Source organism: Pelophylax lessonae (genome assembly GCF_965119305.1).
Source record: "Pelophylax lessonae genome assembly, chromosome: 12".
NCBI classification, from domain to species: domain Eukaryota; kingdom Metazoa; phylum Chordata; class Amphibia; order Anura; family Ranidae; genus Pelophylax; species Pelophylax lessonae.
Genome location: NC_138779.1, coordinates 155,441,342 through 155,459,429, shown reverse-complemented (window position 1 = coordinate 155,459,429; position 18,088 = coordinate 155,441,342). Strand labels below are relative to the sequence as shown.

General features: G+C 47.6%; 1 protein-coding gene across 2 annotated transcripts in view; it reads left to right on the top strand.

Moving 5' to 3' along the window:
- The window catches only part of PIH1D1 (PIH1 domain containing 1), an 83,387-nt gene extending 65,777 nt beyond the window's left edge, over positions 1-17,610 (top strand). For both annotated transcript variants that reach the window (XM_082273151.1, XM_082273150.1), the window contains one exon: positions 17,354-17,610. In XM_082273151.1, the coding sequence (XP_082129277.1) occupies positions 17,354-17,389 (36 nt within the window). In that variant the 3' untranslated portion in view covers positions 17,390-17,610. The remainder of the gene's footprint in view (positions 1-17,353) is intronic.
- The last annotated feature ends 478 nt before the right edge of the window (positions 17,611-18,088 follow it).

The following is an 18,088-nucleotide window of genomic DNA, read 5'->3' as shown; positions in this document are numbered from 1 at the left end:
GGCGGACCAGTTAAGTGTAGTCTGTGGACCAGACTTCTAAAAAAGCTCTGACTGATTTACCCTTTCAGGGCTATCGCTTGTTTGGGGCTACCCTGGATGATATCATTAAGAGTCTCACCAGGGGGGGAGAGTACCTTTCTTCCACAGTCTGGGAAGAGAAAAGAACCTTCTCGCAGACGCGGCCCGTCTTTCTCGGTTCACAAATACATTTTTTGTCCATCAGGGTCCACTGACAAGGGTTCAAAATCTTTCAAGTCCTCCTCACAAGGTTCCAAGCAGCCCTTGCCTGGCAAGCTAAGAGCTGGATTCTCTAGACCCCGCAGGCAAGCCTCCTTCAGCATGAAGGTGCGCTCTCACCTATATCTGGGGTGGGGGGATGTCTTCGCTGGTTTCCAGGCTCGTGGACTTCCTTGGTAAACGACAAATGGGTCCACAAAGTGATACTGTCCGGTTACAAGATAGAGTTTTGTTCTTCCAATGTACCCCGTGGACCGAGAGGTTTTTTCCATCCAATACACACAAAGATCCTGGCGCTGTGAGCTGGTAAGTCAGATAACCCAAAGGACTGTCTGATGAAATTGAATAAACAACTACATCTGGGTAAAAAATGGCCACATAGTTCATGTCAGGGGTGCAGCTGTCCCATGCTCAGACCCAAATGAGAGAAGCACAATGACAACAAATAGATGGGAAAGTTAGCGCTCCCCAAAACAAGTAAAAATGGGTGCAAGAGTCACTGATAAAATATCTCAGTTTATTGTAGAAGTCTTGGCATAAACACCGGTCATCAGTGGACAAAAAAAATACACACCCAGATAGATGGCAATACCTGAGGTGGGAGCCAGAGTTGCTGGGTGAGGACGTCTCCTAGGTCTCAAATGGATGAGAAGGGCTTGATGGAGTAGAAACTGCCTGACGGAAGACCTCACAAGATGGAGGGTAGAGAGGATCCGCAGCCTGGGGGGTGTGTGGAGGACAGAATCCCTGCTGATCGAACGGCCGCAGAACCACAGTGGACAGACATCTCCTCTGCTCGCTGGTCCCGAGCTGCGCCAACAGATTCCTCTGAGCTTGCAGCCGACTTCCTGTGACGTCATCTGTCGGCCCAGCTCGGGACCTACGTGCGTAGGAAAAATGGTAAAATGGGACAAGTGTTCGAGGTTTCTGGACAATCAGATTTGGCTGAGCCCGTAAACCAGGGGGTCCCTGGTCTGGTGGCTTCGTTCTACGTCTCTTCGACAAGGCAAATCCCTTCTCCCCTTTATTGGACAGTGGTCTCCATGGATGCCAGTCTGTCTGGGTGGGGAGGTCCTGGGACTGAGCTCTGCTCCGGGTTGTTGGACGCTGGAGGAGCCTTCGGGGAATCAGGCTGTGCGTGGATCACTGGACATATTAACTCCGGGGACTCCTGGTTCGGATCCAGTCGGACAATGCCATGGCGGTGGCTTATGTCAATGACCAGAGCGGAACAAAGACTGCGTTGGCAGCCCTGGAAGTAGCCGGCATCCTCAGGTGAGCAGAGCGCTTTGTTTCGGCACTCTCCGCTGTACACATTCCAGGAGTGGAAAATTGGCAGGTGGATTATCTTAGCCGGCAGGTGTTCGACCAAGGGGAGTGGTCCCTTTTAAACCGGATGAGTTTCATCAGATATTTCTCCAGTGGGGCACTCCTAAGGTGGATCTCTTGGCAACTCGGCTCAACAAAAACGTATCGAGGTTTGTGGTAAGGTCACGGGATTCTCTGGGGGATGCCACAGACGCTCTGGTGGCCCCATGGGGCCAGTAACGTCTAATCTACGCCTTACCTCCTCTCAAGTTCTGCTATGGCTTTTGCTCAGGATCAAGGCTGCAGGAATTCTGGTCATTCTAGTGGCCCCGGACTGGCCTCTCTGGTCTTTGTACGCCGACCTGGTGAGATGGTCGTTGACGTCCCTGGGAGACTGCCTCTCGAGAAGGATGTGCTGTCCCAATAACTGATCTTCCATCCTGCTTTACAGTTGCTGGCTTAGACGGCCTGGCTGTTTAAAGCCAGGTGCCAAAGGATAGAGGTTTTCCTGGGTCAGCTATTCTGACATTGATGAAGGCTAGGAAGTCTACTTCTAGGAATATTTACCACCGTACGTGGAGAGTGTACGTTTTGTTGTGTGAGACGATCGATGTTCACTCTCTTTCTTTTTCAGTGGCTCAGATTTTGACCTTTCTTCAACGAGGTTTTGAGCAGAAATTGGCCTTGAGTACCATCAAGGGCCAGGTGTCGGCCTTGGCGGTTACCTTTCAGCGACCCCTGGCCACGCACTCCTTGGTGCGTACTTTTATTCAAGGGGTTTGATATCTGACTCCATCGGTGCGGTCTCCTCTACCGCCGTTGGATTTGAACTTGGTGCGTTCAGTTCTCCAGAAGCCTCCCTTTATAAATAATTGGGAGATTCCTCTACATAAGCTCTTTCAGAAGGTGGCTTTTTTGGTGGCTATCACCTCTGCTCGCAGGGTGTCAGAGCTGGCAACGTTATCTTGTCGTACCCCCTATCTGGTGGTCCACAAAGATAAGGTGGTTCTTCGCCCACGTCCGTTGTTCCTTTTTAAGGTTGTCTCTGACTTCCATTTGAATGAAGACATTGTGTTGCCTTACCTGTGTGCCAGACCCAAACATCCTAAGGAATTTGCGTTACGTGCCCTGGATGTGGTTCAGGCAATTTGGTTGTATCTGGCAGCCACAGTGTCTTTTCAGAGGTTAGACTCACTGTGATCACAGATGGGCCAAGAAAAGACTTGTCTGCTTCTTCTGCGACCATTTCCAGATGGATCAGACAGATGGGGCCTATTCTATCAAGGGTCAGGTTCCTTCTTTCTCTGTAACTGCCCATTCTACTCGGGCACTTAGTGCTTCTTGGGCCTTCTGTCATCAGGTGTCAGTGGTGTAGGTTTGCAAGGCGGCCACTTGGTCGTCGGTGCACACTTTCACTAAATTCTACGAAGTAGATGTGTTGGCATCTGCGGATGCTTCCTTTGGCCGCATAGTTTTGCTGGCTGCTGTTTAGAGTGTCTGTTCCCTTTTTGGGGTGTATTGTTCAGGATGGGCTCCAGTTGTTTTTTCTTGAGCTCCTGTTTGCCTGGTTAGCTATTGTGTTTAGCTTTTTTTTTTTTCATTTTTTGTTGTCCCACCCCTCATGTTTGGCACTGCTTGGGGATGTCCCTATGGTTCTGAATATGGAGAGCTGTCTCTGTCAATTAACGAAAGAGAAAATAGTATTTTTGTACTTACTGTAAAATCAATTTCTCTGAGTTCATTGACAAGACACAGTGCACACCCCTCTGGCATTTTGATACTTTTGACGCTGCTTGTAACTAAACTAAAATCCTATAGCAGAAAAGAAAATGTATACCACCTAGGACTGCTCATAGGCATAGCAAGGTATTTTTTCTGCCTAGTGTCCTACTCCTGTAGGAGGCGATATAACTTTATGGTTCTAAAAATTGAGAGCTGTGTCCATCAATCAACTCGGACAAATGGATTTTACGGTAAGTAAAAGAAATCCTATTTTTTATTGTTATTGCTCCTTTTTAAGCTTTCACTTTAAGCATCAATAACTCATTGCTCATTTTAAAATGACGTTTTTTTCTTTCGTTCACTAACGGACACAGCTCCATATCTTCTTGACTCTCGGGTTTATGCTGCCCCCTAGAGGAGTAGGACACTAGGTGAAAAAAGTTTGACTACGCCTATAGGGCAGTCCCAGGGGGTATTCTCCCACTTCCTGCTATAGCTCGTCAGTTTTTTTTGTCTAGTCAGGAGTAAGGACCTAGTTCCTTGCTGGGATCTCTGGTTCTAGCATTTTTCCCTTTTAAACGGAAATGTTTTTTTCTTTTATTATTTTCGGTTCCTGTGAGAACTACAATCCGTTTGGTTCCTGTGAGAACTACATTTAACTGCCAGAGTTGGCGACAGACTGGAAATCCTAGATCCTTACGGTCTTCCCAATCCTGCCAGCGAGCGCGACCTGACTTTAGCTCCGCGCTGGGTTGGCCTCGACATAGCCTCAATGGACGGGGGCTGGTCGGCGAGTCAAACGCCTCACGAGGATGCATAGCCCTGGTCACGGACCTGAGCCGCACCATGCATCTGGCCTGCAGCACCCCCATTCCAGGATGGTGCGGTGATCTGCCTTGAGCGGTGCCCGCCCATTCCCGAAGTGTGGTGAGTAGTGTCCCCCTTCCCCTCCAGTGGTTTCAGAGTAGACATGGGCCCCTCCCTGTGTTGGCCGGACCCCCGAGTGCACTTCCCTCCCATTTTACGCTCCCCTTCACTGTTGGGGTCCCTCTGTGGACACCCCCCATTCACCCATGCCTACCACCCCCCTTTCCCCTGGGGTGGCCATGCCGGTTTTTATATGTGGGGGTGTCAAGCGGGTGCTGGGGGCCAGGGGGGGGCGCACTGCTGGCTGCGCAAAGTGGGTTTTTTGGGGGTGGTCAGGGTGCGGGTCCCTAGAGAGGTCCCCCTTTTAATGTCCACAGGTACCTGGTGGTCCTCTGAGGGTCCCAGAAGCCGCGTGTAGCTGCAATTTTTTTGTGGATGCCTGCTGTATATCTCGGTGGCCATGTTTGTGTAGTCTGGCGGACATTTTCTTATAGTTTTCCATTGCTATCATCGGCGGCCATGTTCTTGAAGCCTATGGAGAGGTGAATTGGCGGTGGGCCTCTAGTGGCATTTCACTGAACTTTCTCTTCTTCTAATCGCCGCATAGCCTGCAGCCTGACACTCTGAATCTGCATCTGAGTAGGGGGTGGTGAGTCCCTGTGGGGGTTAAATAGTTCTCTCTTTCTGCTATAGCGGCTTTGGTGCACTTGGACTTGTAGTGCTGCTGGTGCAGCAGTGGGTTGGTATTATTACAACAATTTTTAAACTTTTTGCTGGCGGTCCCATGTTAACCCATGGAGTCCCTGGAGCATTTGCCACCACCTGACCCCCTCTCAGAGGCTGCGGGGTCACAGTCCGCTTTGTCTGCAATGATGGGGGTCCTGCATTTGCTAGTGTCCAAGATAGATATGGCCCTCCAAAATAGGAGGAGCAAAAAGCGTCCTTCGCCTTCACCTGCATTCCCTGCCTCCTCAGACTCTGAGCTTGATTTGGCCGCCATGAAAGCGAGTCACTCTACTGGGTCTGTGTCCACACACCCGGAGTGCTCTGATAGTGAGGATGATTCCTCTTCCGCTACAGCCATGAATGAAAAGGCGCTGATGGATGCGCTTATTGTATTGGTGCTGCGCAGGTACAATTTGGTACCCGCAGAACCTCCAAAGCGGCAAACAACACATTACGACAACATTGTCGCAGGTCAGTGGGGTTCCCTAAAGCGCACTGTTGGGGGTCCCTAAACGCTTTGCTAGAAGGTATCCTTTTGAAGAGTCCCTGGTAATGAAACTGACAGTGCCACCTGTAGTGGACTCTCAGGTTTCCAGGTTGAATAAAGCCACCCTACTCCCGTTGGAGGACTCCTTGTCATTTTAAGGACCCTTTTGACGAGAGCTGAATCTCTGGTCCGATATCTTTTTTACCATGACCGGTTCTATTCTGTGGCCTGTTTTTTCCATAACCTTGGTTTCCCAAACCCTAACAGAATGGGCTAAGCTCCTACACCAGGATTTGGAAGGGAGACAGTCCCCTCCTGATTTGGCGAAGCTGGTGGGCCAGTTTGTCCAGGGGTTGCAGTATATCTGTGATGCCTCTCTGGATAGTTACATAGTTAGTGAGGTTGAAAAAAAGACATCCGTCCATCCAGTTTAACCTATGATGTGTGTGTTTGCTGTTAACCGTACATTGTATACCCCTCTATATTGTGGTCTTTAAGGTGCCCATCTAATAGTTTTTTGAAACTATCATGCTCCCTGCTGATACCACTGCTTGTAGAAGAGAATTCCACATCCTTACTGCTCTTACAGTGAAGAACCCCCTACGTATTTTAAGGTTAAACCGCCTTTCCTCTAGTTTTAGTGAGTTTCCACGTGTCTTATTGTATTCCCTTTCTCTGAATAGTTTGTTCCTTATGCTAGGGTCGCCAGTACAGTATTTGTACATTGATATCATATCCCCCCTCAATCGTCTCTTCTCGAGAGAGAGAGAATAAGTCCAGTGCTTGTAGTCTTTCCTCATAGCTGATGTCCTCCATTCCCCTAATTATTTTTGTTGCCCTTCTCTGGACTCTTTCCAGTTCCAGCACATCCTCCCTGAGGACCGGTGCCCAGAACTGGACAGCATACTCCAGATGTGGCCGGACCAGAGTCTTGTAGAGAGGGAGAATAATCTCTATTTTTGGAGTTGGCTTTGCTTGCAGCGGCTTGGCATTGCATGCCACTGCCAAGCCTGTTGTCTACCAGTACCCCCAGGTCCTTTTCCATCCTAAACTCACCCAGAGGTCCCCCCCCCCCCCCCTAGTGAGTAGCTTGCTTTCTGGTTTCAGGCACCCAAGTGCATTACTTTACATTTTTCAACATTAAACCTCATCTGCCATGTAGTTGCCCACTCCATTATTTTGTTCAGGTCCGCTTGTAAGGTTTCCACATCCTGCATAGAAGATATTGGCATGCTTAGTTTAGTATCATGCACAAATACTGAGATTGTACTAGATATCCCCTCCTCTAGATCATTTATGAATAAATTAAACAGGATTGGTCCCAGGACAGAACCCTGGGGGACTCCACTTTCAACACCCGCCTAATCCGAGTTATCCCCATTAATCACCACCCTTTGCACTCTCCCCTGGAACCAGTTCTCTATCCAGGTACTCACCTCATGGTCCATACCTACCTTCCTTAGTTGAACAGTAAGCGTTTGTGAGTAACGGTGTCAAAGGCCTTTGCAAAGTCCAGATACACCACATCCACAGGCTTACCTTTATCTAGGTGGCAGCTCACTGCATCATAGAAGGTTAATAGATTGGTTTGGCAAGAACGATTTTTCATGAATCCATGCTGATTACTACTAATAATACAATTTTCATTACTAAAGTCTTGTATTTGGTCCCTTAACATCCCCTCCAAAATCTTGCAGACTACTGATGTTAGGCTGACTGGCCTATAGTTACCCGGGATATATCTCTGCCCTTTTTTAAATATTGGTACCACGTTGGCTTTTTTCCAATCAGCTGGCACCATACCCGTCTGTAAACTATCCTTAAAGATCAAGAATAATGGTCTGGCAATCACCTGGCTGAGCTCTTTAAGAACCCTCGTGTGCAAGCCATCCGGTCCCGGTGATTTATTTATGTTAAGTTTTTCTAGTTTAGTTCTAAGTCTATCTTCTGTTAGCCATGGCGGTACTTTCTGAGGTGTGTTATTTAGTTTGGCCTTACAAGCTGGGTTAGTGTAGCCCCCCGATTCTTTTGTGAAGACTGAAGAGAAGAATTGATTTAACACTTCCGCCTTTTCTCTGTCCTCTGTGGCCATATTTACTTTGTCATCTTTTATGGGGCCAATGTGTTCTGGCCTCTCTTTCTTACTGTTTATATACTTAAAGAATTTTTTGGGGTTCTTTTTACTCTCTTCTGCTATGTCTCTCGTGTTCTATTTTAGTCGCCTTGATTTCGTCTTTACATTTCTTATTACACTCTTTGTAATGCTTGAATGCTGCCAATGACCCCTCAGTCTTGTATTTTTTGAAGGCCTTTTCTTTAGCACTAATATGCATTTTTATGTTGGAGTTTAGCCACCCAGGGTTTAGTTTCGCTCTTTTAAATTTGTTTCCCTTTGGAATGCACTGGCCAATCCCTTTGTTAAGTATGCTCTTGAAGCACTCCCATTTTTCCTCCGTGTTCTTTATACCCAGGGTTCTATCCCATTTGATATTTTCTAGCAGCGAGCGCAGTTTTGGGAAATTGGCTCTTTTGAAATTCATTGTTCTTATATTACCCTTATGTTTCCTATTACTATGATTAATACTGAAACGAATTGACCTATGGTCACTGTTTCCTAAGTTGCCCCGTATTTCTATATCCGTAAGCAGGTCTGTATTGTTGGTGATCAGTAGGTCAAGTACCGCATTGTTTCTTGTCGGTGCATTCACCATCTGACCCATGAAATTGTCCTGCAAAACATTTAGGAACTGCCTTGGCTGAATGCGCGGTTCCTTCTGCCCAGTCTATATCTGGATAATTAAAGTCCCCCATTATAATGACATTTCCCATCCTTGCTGCCAATCCTATCTGTAAAAGGAGGTCCGCCTCCCCCTCCTTCCTCTGGTTGGGGGGCCTATAGCATACGCCCAATATTACCTTCCCCACAGTGCCTTCCCTTTGAAGTTCTACCCATAGGGATTCTACCTCGTCCATAGCTCCATTATTAATATCATCCCTCATATTTACTGTTCTTAATATACAGACATACCCCTCCCCCTTTTTTGCAGCCCCTTTAGCCTGCAGGGTTTCCGTGACAGCGTTGACTCTCGGCCACATGATATGGCTGAAATATTGGTCTGCTCACCAGGCTTCCAAGAAGGTATTGACGGATCTCCCCTTTGTAGGAGACCGCTTGTTCAGAGCTTCTATGAAAGAGATCATTAAAGGTTTTACTGGAGGTAAGAGTACTCTGTTTCCACAGACTACCAGGAGGAAAGAGTCTCGTCGCAAATGGGGCTCTTTCTTCTCGGGCCATAAGCAGTCCTTTCGTTCTTTGGGATCTAAGGACCAGGGATCAAAATCTGCCCATAACCCAGCAGCGGGTTCCAAGAGGCCCTGGCCTGGTAAGTTGAGTGCGGGTTCCTCTGGGATTGCAGACATGCCCACTTCTGCCGTATCTGGGGTGGGGGAACATCTTTGCTTCTTTCCGGATCCATGGACCTCATTGATTCAAGACGAATAGGTCAACAAGTTGGTTTGGTCTGGTTACAAGATGGAGTTTCGGTCCTTGCCTCTGGCAAGGTTCTTCACTTCCAACCTGCATTTGTCCCCAGATCGCCTGCGAGGCCTTCTGGGGGCGGTACAGGACCTGCTTCCACAGGGGGTCATTGTACCGGTTCCAGAATCGGAATGCTTTCAGGGGTTTTATTTATATCCATTTACTGTTCCCAGGAAGAAAGGCAAGGTCCGTTCAATCCTGGACCTCCAGGCCTTGAACTGCTTTGTGCGAGTTCAGAAACTTCAAATGAAGTCCAATCGCACAGTGGGGTAATCCCTTCATCAAGGGGATTTTCTGGCCTCTATCGATATCAAGGACGCTTACCTTTATATCCCAATATGTGTCAGGCATCAGCATTTCCTTCACTTTGCCGTGGGCGAGGAGCACTATCAATTCGTGGCATTACCATTTGGTCTCACCTCGGCTCCTCGAGGGTTTACAAAAGTTTAGGCCCTGGTGTTACCATTGTTAAGGCAGAAGGGGATTGCGGTACTTGGGTACTTGGACGACCTCCTTCTGCATGCAGAGTCTCTGAATGCCTTAAAAGACAGTCTGGACACTTTGGTGCAAACTTTGCTGGAGGCCCCCTATCTGGGGCTGACCCTGGACACGGCCTCAACTCCGGAGTTTCTAATGGAGGTGAAACTCCAGAAGCTGCAGAATGCGATACGGCTTCTGTTGTCCAACCGGCGGTCATCTCTCAGGACTTGCATGCAAGTGCTGGGACAGATGGTTTCCACCTTTGAGCCGGTTTCGTTTGCTCAGTTCCATACCAGATCCCTACAAAAGAAGATTCTGGCGAAATGGAGCAAGAACCCACAGTCTCTAGACAATCTATCCTGTTGAACCGGGGTACAAGGGGATCCCTGATATGGTGGCTCCGCCCTCCGGCGCTTCGACAGGGAAAATCCTTTCGCCCCCTGTACTAGACAGTGGTCACCACAAATGCCAGCCTTTCCAGGTGGGGAGGCGTCTTGGGTACGGAATGTGCTCAGGGTGTTTGAACTCTGAAGGAGTCCAGACTGCGGTTCAATATCCTGGAAATTCGGACGATCATGCTCTGCCTAACCCAATGGACGGATCGCCTGCAGGGGTGCCCGGTAAGGATCAAATTGGACAATGCCACGGCCCAGGCATATGTAAATCATCAAGGGGGCACCAGAAGTGCCATAGCGGCCCGAGTAGTAGCTGGCATTCTAAGGTGGGCAGAATGGTTCATTCTGACCATCTCTGCTGTGCATATTCCAGGGGGGGGGGGGGAATTGGCAGGCGGACTACCTCAGTCGGCAGACGTTGGATCAGGGAGAATGGTCTCCCCACCAGGAAGTGTTTCATCAACTGTGTCTCCGTTGGGGGACTCCTGATGTGGACCTGTTGGCCTCTCGTCTCAACAGGAAGGTGCAGAGGTTCATAGCAAGGTCTTGGGATCCTCTGGCCAACGCTACAGATGCTCTGGTGGCACCTTGGGGTCAGTATCGTCTGATGTATGTATTTCCTCCGCTAACTCTTCTGCCAAGACTCCTGCGAAGAATCGAGGCAAAAGGGATATTCCGGTCATCCTATTGGCTCCGGACTGCCCTTGCAGGTCCTGGTACGCAGGTTGGTCGCTGATGTCTCCTGGAGACTCCCTCTCAGAGAAGATCTGTTAGCTCAAGGGCCGATCTTCCATCCTGCTTTACAGTCGCTGACTTTTACGGCGTGGCTATTGAAAGCCAGGTGCTGAAGGAGAGAGGGGTGTCTGAATCGGTGATTCCTACGCTGTTAAAAGCTAGGAAATCTACTTCTAGGAAGATCTATCATTGAGTCTGGGGGGCATACATCACTTGGTGTAAGTCTCGGGGGGGGGTCTCCCCCTTCTTTTTCGGTGTCTCGTGTCTTGGAGTTTCTCACAAGAGGCATAGATCAGCACTTGGCCTTGGGTACCATTAAAGGCCAGATGTCGGCCTTGGTAATTTTCTTTCAGTACACGTTCGCCATGAATTCCTTGGTTCACACCTTTTTTCAGAGGGTTCACCACCTGGCTCCCCTAGTAAGGTCTCTGTTAGCTCCATGGGACCTCAATATGGTGCTGTCGGTTGTTCGGAAACCGCCTTTTAAAAATATTTGTGAGGTTGCTCTGCTTACTCTGTCACAGAAGTTAGCCTTTTTGGTGGCTATTACTTTTGCATGGAGGGTGTCGGAGTTGGCTACACTGTCTTTTGTCGTTCACCTTACCTGGTTGTTCACAGAGACAAAGTGGTGCTTCATCCCTGCCAGTCGTTCCTGCCTAAGGTCGTCTCTAATTTCCATTTAAATTAAGACATTATATTGCCTTCCTTGTGTCCTAAGCCAAAGCATCCTAAAGAGATTGCCTTACATTCTTTTGATGTGGTTCGGGCAATCAGGATGTACCTGGCGGCGACTGAGTAATTACAAAAATCAGATTCTCTATTTGTCCTTACGGATGGTCCCTGTAAGGGGCTGGCTGCATCTGCTGCAACCTTTTTCAGAAGGATCAGGCAGGCAGTGGTGCAGGCCTCCTCCATTAAAGGTCAGGATCCTCCTTTCCTTGTTAAGACGCATTCTACGAGGGTGCTTAGTGCCTCTTGAGGCTTCCGTCATCAGGCTTCGGTTGTGCAGGTTTGCAAGGCGGCTACCTGGTCATCCGTGCACACTTTCACAAAATTCTATAAGGTGGATGTGTTAGCATCTGCAGATGCTTCTTTTGGTCGCAAGGTTTTGCAGGCCGCTGTTGGAGAGGATTAGTCCTCTTTGAGTGTGTATTTGTCAGGTGAGCTCCAGTTGTTTCCTGGTTGAGCTCCTGTTTTTACCTGGTTGGTTACGTTTAGCCTTTGGGAAGTTTGATCCTTGCTGTGTTCTTCCCACCCCTCATATTGACACTGCTTTGGGACGTCCCAAGAGTCAAGAGGATATGGAGCTGTGTCTGTCAGTGAACGAAAAAGAAAACTGGACTTTTGTCTTACCGTAAAATCCTTTTCTCTGATGTTCACTGACGGACACAGTACCCGCCCCTCTATTGAGTTGAGTTTTATGTTCTTCTGACAAAATTGTTACAAAACTGACGAGCTATAGCAGGAAGTGGGAGTATACCCCCAGGGACTGTCCTATAGGCGTAGTCAAACTTTTTTCCCTAGTGTCCTACTCCTGTAGGGGGCAGCATAAACCCAAAAGTCAAGAAGATATGGAGCTGTGTCCGTCAGTGAACATCAGAGAAAGACACAGTAAGACAAAAATCCAGTTTTTCAAAATGTTTTTTTCCTTCCTTGATACATGTCCCACAGGGCAGTACCCAGACCCCCATAGCCACTGCATGCCAAATTACTTGCATATAAGTCTTCAAAAATGGGCACTTTTGATTTCTCCAGTTCGGGTCCAATAGACTTTATTGGGGTTCGTTATTCGGTTCTGAACTTTCGTGATGTTTGAAAGCTCTGGTGCGAACCGAACAGGGGGTTGTTCGGCCCATCCCTACTAATACTAATGGGGGGGGGGGCTTGTACAACTGTTTGTCGATACACCCCTGCATAGGTAATATTGCACTGTAGGGAGTTGTGTCTCCAAAGTAGATCAGCAAGAGCTTACATTTAGGCTGCGCTGGAGCGGCATAGGGCTGCATTTAGGATGTGTTGGCTAGTCCTTAAAAACGAGTATGGGGCCAAGGGCAGGTGCAGCATAATATGACATTATGGCATGCATACCTGTATAAATACATTGAACTGCATTTATGCGTATTTACATTGAACTGCATTTATGCGTGTTTGCATTGAACTGCATACATGCTTGTTTGCATTCAAACTGCATACATACATACATGCGTATTGGTTCATTCTGACCATCTCTGCTGTGCATATTCCAGGGGGGGGGGGGGAATTGGCAGGCGGACTACCTCAGTCGGCAGACGTTGGATCAGGGAGAATGGTCTCCCCACCAGGAAGTGTTTCATCAACTGTGTCTCCGTTGGGGGACTCCTGATGTGGACCTGTTGGCCTCTCGTCTCAACAGGAAGGTGCAGAGGTTCATAGCAAGGTCTTGGGATCCTCTGGCCAACGCTACAGATGCTCTGGTGGCACCTTGGGGTCAGTATCGTCTGATGTATGTATTTCCTCCGCTAACTCTTCTGCCAAGACTCCTGCGAAGAATCGAGGCAAAAGGGATATTCCGGTCATCCTATTGGCTCCGGACTGCCCTTGCAGGTCCTGGTACGCAGGTTGGTCGCTGATGTCTCCTGGAGACTCCCTCTCAGAGAAGATCTGTTAGCTCAAGGGCCGATCTTCCATCCTGCTTTACAGTCGCTGACTTTTACGGCGTGGCTATTGAAAGCCAGGTGCTGAAGGAGAGAGGGGTGTCTGAATCGGTGATTCCTACGCTGTTAAAAGCTAGGAAATCTACTTCTAGGAAGATCTATCATTGAGTCTGGGGGGCATACATCACTTGGTGTAAGTCTCGGGGGGGGTCTCCCCCTTCTTTTTCGGTGTCTCGTGTCTTGGAGTTTCTCACAAGAGGCATAGATCAGCACTTGGCCTTGGGTACCATTAAAGGCCAGATGTCGGCCTTGGTAATTTTCTTTCAGTACACGTTCGCCATGAATTCCTTGGTTCACACCTTTTTTCAGAGGGTTCACCACCTGGCTCCCCTAGTAAGGTCTCTGTTAGCTCCATGGGACCTCAATATGGTGCTGTCGGTTGTTCGGAAACCGCCTTTTAAAAATATTTGTGAGGTTGCTCTGCTTACTCTGTCACAGAAGTTAGCCTTTTTGGTGGCTATTACTTTTGCATGGAGGGTGTCGGAGTTGGCTACACTGTCTTTTGTCGTTCACCTTACCTGGTTGTTCACAGAGACAAAGTGGTGCTTCGTCCCTGCCAGTCGTTCCTGCCTAAGGTCGTCTCTAATTTCCATTTAAATTAAGACATTATATTGCCTTCCTTGTGTCCTAAGCCAAAGCATCCTAAAGAGATTGCCTTACATTCTTTTGATGTGGTTCGGGCAATCAGGATGTACCTGGCGGCGACTGAGTAATTACAAAAATCAGATTCTCTATTTGTCCTTACGGATGGTCCCTGTAAGGGGCTGGCTGCATCTGCTGCAACCTTTTTCAGAAGGATCAGGCAGGCAGTGGTGCAGGCCTCCTCCATTAAGGGTCAGGATCCTCCTTTCCTTGTTAAGACGCATTCTACGAGGGTGCTTAGTGCCTCTTGAGGCTTCCGTCATCAGGCTTCGGTTGTGCAGGTTTGCAAGGCGGCTACCTGGTCATCCGTGCACACTTTCACAAAATTCTATAAGGTGGATGTGTTAGCATCTGCAGATGCTTCTTTTGGCCGCAAGGTTTTGCAGGCCGCTGTTGGAGAGGATTAGTCCTCTTTGAGTGTGTATTTGTCAGGTGAGCTCCAGTTGTTTCCTGGTTGAGCTCCTGTTTTTACCTGGTTGGTTACGTTTAGCCTTTGGGAAGTTTGATCCTTGCTGTGTTCTTCCCACCCCTCATATTGACACTGCTTTGGGACGTCCCAAGAGTCAAGAGGATATGGAGCTGTGTCTGTCAGTGAACGAAAAAGAAAACTGGACTTTTGTCTTACCGTAAAATCCTTTTCTCTGATGTTCACTGACGGACACAGTACCCGCCCCTCTATTGAGTTGGGTTTTATGTTCTTCTGACAAAATTGTTACAAAACTGACGAGCTATAGCAGGAAGTGGGAGTATACCCCCAGGGACTGTCCTATAGGCGTAGTCAAACTTTTTTCCCTAGTGTCCTACTCCTGTAGGGGGCAGCATAAACCCAAGAGTCAAGAAGATATGGAGCTGTGTCCGTCAGTGAACATCAGAGAAAGACACAGTAAGACAAAAATCCAGTTTTTCAAAATGTTTTTTTCCTTCCTTGATACATGTCCCACAGGGCAGTACCCAGACCCCCATAGCCACTGCATGCCAAATTACTTGCATATAAGCCTTCAAAAATGGGCACTTTTGATTTCTCCAGTTCGGGTCCAATAGACTTCATTGGGGTTCGTTATTCGGTTCTGAACTTTCGTGATGTTTGAAAGCTCTGGTGCGAACCGAACAGGGGGTTGTTCGGCCCATCCCTACTAATACTAATGGGGGGGGGGGCTTGTACAACTGTTTGTCGATACACCCCTGCATAGGTAATATTGCACTGTAGGGAGTTGTGTCTCCAAAGTAGATCAGCAAGAGCTTACATTTAGGCTGCGCTGGAGCGGCATAGGGCTGCATTTAGGATGTGTTGGCTAGTCCTTAAAAACGAGTATGGGGCCAAGGGCAGGTGCAGCATAATATGACATTATGGCATGCATACCTGTATAAATACATTGAACTGCATTTATGCGTGTTTGCATTGAACTGCATACATGCGTATTTACATTGAACTGCATTTATGCGTGTTTGCATTAAACTGCATACATGCTTGTTTGCATTCAAACTGCATACATACATACATGCGTATTGGCATTGAACTGCATACATGCATTTTGGCATAGAACTGCGTACGTGTGTGTTGGCATTAGACTGCATACATGCATGCGTATTTGCATTGAACTGCATAAGTGCATGAATAGCAAAAATACATACTTGAATACCTAAATAACATCATACCTGGATACCTGTTTATCTGCGTACTTACTTACCTACGTGGTTGCATAGTGGTAGACCAACATGGTTTTGGGCCTGCATCCTTGGTGGAGTGCGGTTTAGGTTTTGGCTAATATACCTGCTACATTATTTACCTGTAATATGAGTTAAATGGCTCCAGAATGGGGAGACAGGTGCACCACCCTTTAGGTCCAGTGATCTGGCGGTGTTCACCTCTCCCGATGGACCAGTTGCATTGGGTGTATCTTAGCTACTGTGGTGTTTGGCATTGCAGTGATTCTTGACGTATTAGCAAGTCAGTAGGCGAGTTTAGCGAAACTACAATGGACTGCATCCGCATCACCCTGTACATGCCTGATCTCGGAGCCTAAGCAGGATCAGGCCTGGTTAGTACTTTGATTGGAGACTGCCCAGAAATACCAGCTTTTCCCCTGCAGAGTGAGGGATGCATCTGAGGCTGCTGTATTTTGAAAGTATTTTGGGCCAGAGGATCTTAGGGCAGTCTCTGAGGTGGTTCGCTCTGTCTTTAGACAACAGAAACCTGGTAGGTTAAGTATGCTTCTTGAGACCTTCTGGGTCTGCTACAGAGTCATCAGCCTTTTGCCTTCCATTGACTCTTGGAGCAGAAGTTAGGGGCTCATTATTGTAAACACTCGAGGTCTATGTTCGATCTCAAGGCACTATACAAATTTCTAAACGTCCTTCTGTTCAGATAGGGTTGGCCTGATCAGTGATGGCCTCTCTGCACGAGGTAAATTTTGGGTGTCTATAGTCATCAGTGACTAATATCTTCATGTGCCAGTTTTTTCCAGGCTCATCAAAGGTTTCTGCGATTTGCAGTAGAAAGTCGCTATTTGCATTTTGTAATACTGCCCTTCGGGCAGGCCACAGCCCCTCAGAAGTTCACAACGTTGCTTGTTACCAGCTCTGTGCAGTTGATTTTCCACAGAGCAGCCTGGATCCTCCTCTTCTTGAGTCCCTCGGCTCTCCTGGCCCCTCCCTCTCTTTGAGTGCCCCCACAGCAAGAAGCTTGCTATGGGGGCACCCGAGCTAAGGCACAGCTCTGTGTATCCATTCAGACACAGAGCTGTGGCTCGGCCCCACCCCCTCTCTCCTGATTGGCTGACATTGGCTCCCGCTGCTGTGTCTTAGCCAATGAGGCGGGGGGGGGGGTCCTGGACAGCTGAGACAGTCGTGGACATCGCTGGATAGAGTGGGGCTCAGATTAGGGGGGCTGCTGCACACAGAAGTTTTTTTTTTAACTTAATGCATTCTATGCATTGAGATAAAATAACCTTCTGAATTTACAACCCCTTTAATACTATCCCTGGTAATGCAGATGTAAGACATGGTGTTTATTTTTCTGGTATATAACACTTATGTACCTGAGAGATCAGGAAGTTTTAAGATGGTCTACTCTTCATTTCTATTAAATACTAATATATTAGTTTTGGGTGGACACTTCACACCCCTATACTATCCTCTTTAATCCTCCTCCTCTTTTTACCAGGAAGTGGGAGCGGAAACCAGGCACCTGCTCTCCCCCAAAAAGTGCCAGATATAACAGTGGAGGGGGTGCGAACAAGCGGAGCTTCCCCTTTTGGGTGGAGCTCCGCTTTAAGTAGAACAGATGGTTCATGCTTTAAATACAATAAAGCTTTCAACTCTAGATAAGGATGTTATCTTACCTTCTCTGCTTTTTCACAATTACATCTGCTATTGACAAGTGTTATTTTTATTATGTCAATTTACTCGTTAAATAGAATTAACCGCACACACCTGCTGTTAATACATAATTCTCAAGATGGACTGTATGAAGTGCCAAGTAATATAGCTGACTACTGAAAAACTGTTTTTGACTGTATTTCAGGTGCTGACTATTACGATGCCAGTTCAACCAGCCTAGCAAGAAGCTGTGGAAGGCTTACCTTTTAAAATCCAACTTTATTATTGATCCAGTTAATCCGAATTGGAGATTTTGGACTCTATATCACTACTTTGCACTGGATAACAACATGCCTTTCAGCTTCGAGTCAGTTTGTACTTAAAGTTAAATGTATCAGCAATATTGTGAATAAATGTAATTTGATGTTATTTAATGTGAACCTCTCAGTAACTTGTCTGCGTGAATATTCCTTGATATTTTTTAAAAACAATGGTGTAGTACGCTGAAAAAAAACACTTTCACCTTCGGTAATTGAAGGACACAGCTCCTGATCTTTTTAAATTTTGGGGTATACTGCCCCCTACAGGAGTAGGAAATAGGCAGAAAAAAGTCTGGCTATGCCTATGGGCAGTCCCAAGGGGTATACTCCCTCTCTCTGCTATAGATACTCAGTTTTTTTCTGCCTAGTCAGGAGTAAGGACTTAGTTCCTTAAAGGGTTCTCTGGTCCTGGCAATTTTTTCTTTTTAGATAGAAATGTTTCTCCTGTTTTTTTCCTGTGAGATCTGAAATCAACTACCAGACTGGGCGACGGGCTAGAGAATCTAGATCCAGTGATCACCCCAGTCTGGCCAGCAAGCTCCGCGCTAGGTCGGCCGTGACATAGCCCCACCGGACGGTGGCTGGCCAGCAAGTTAAACACGTCACGAGGTCACAAACGA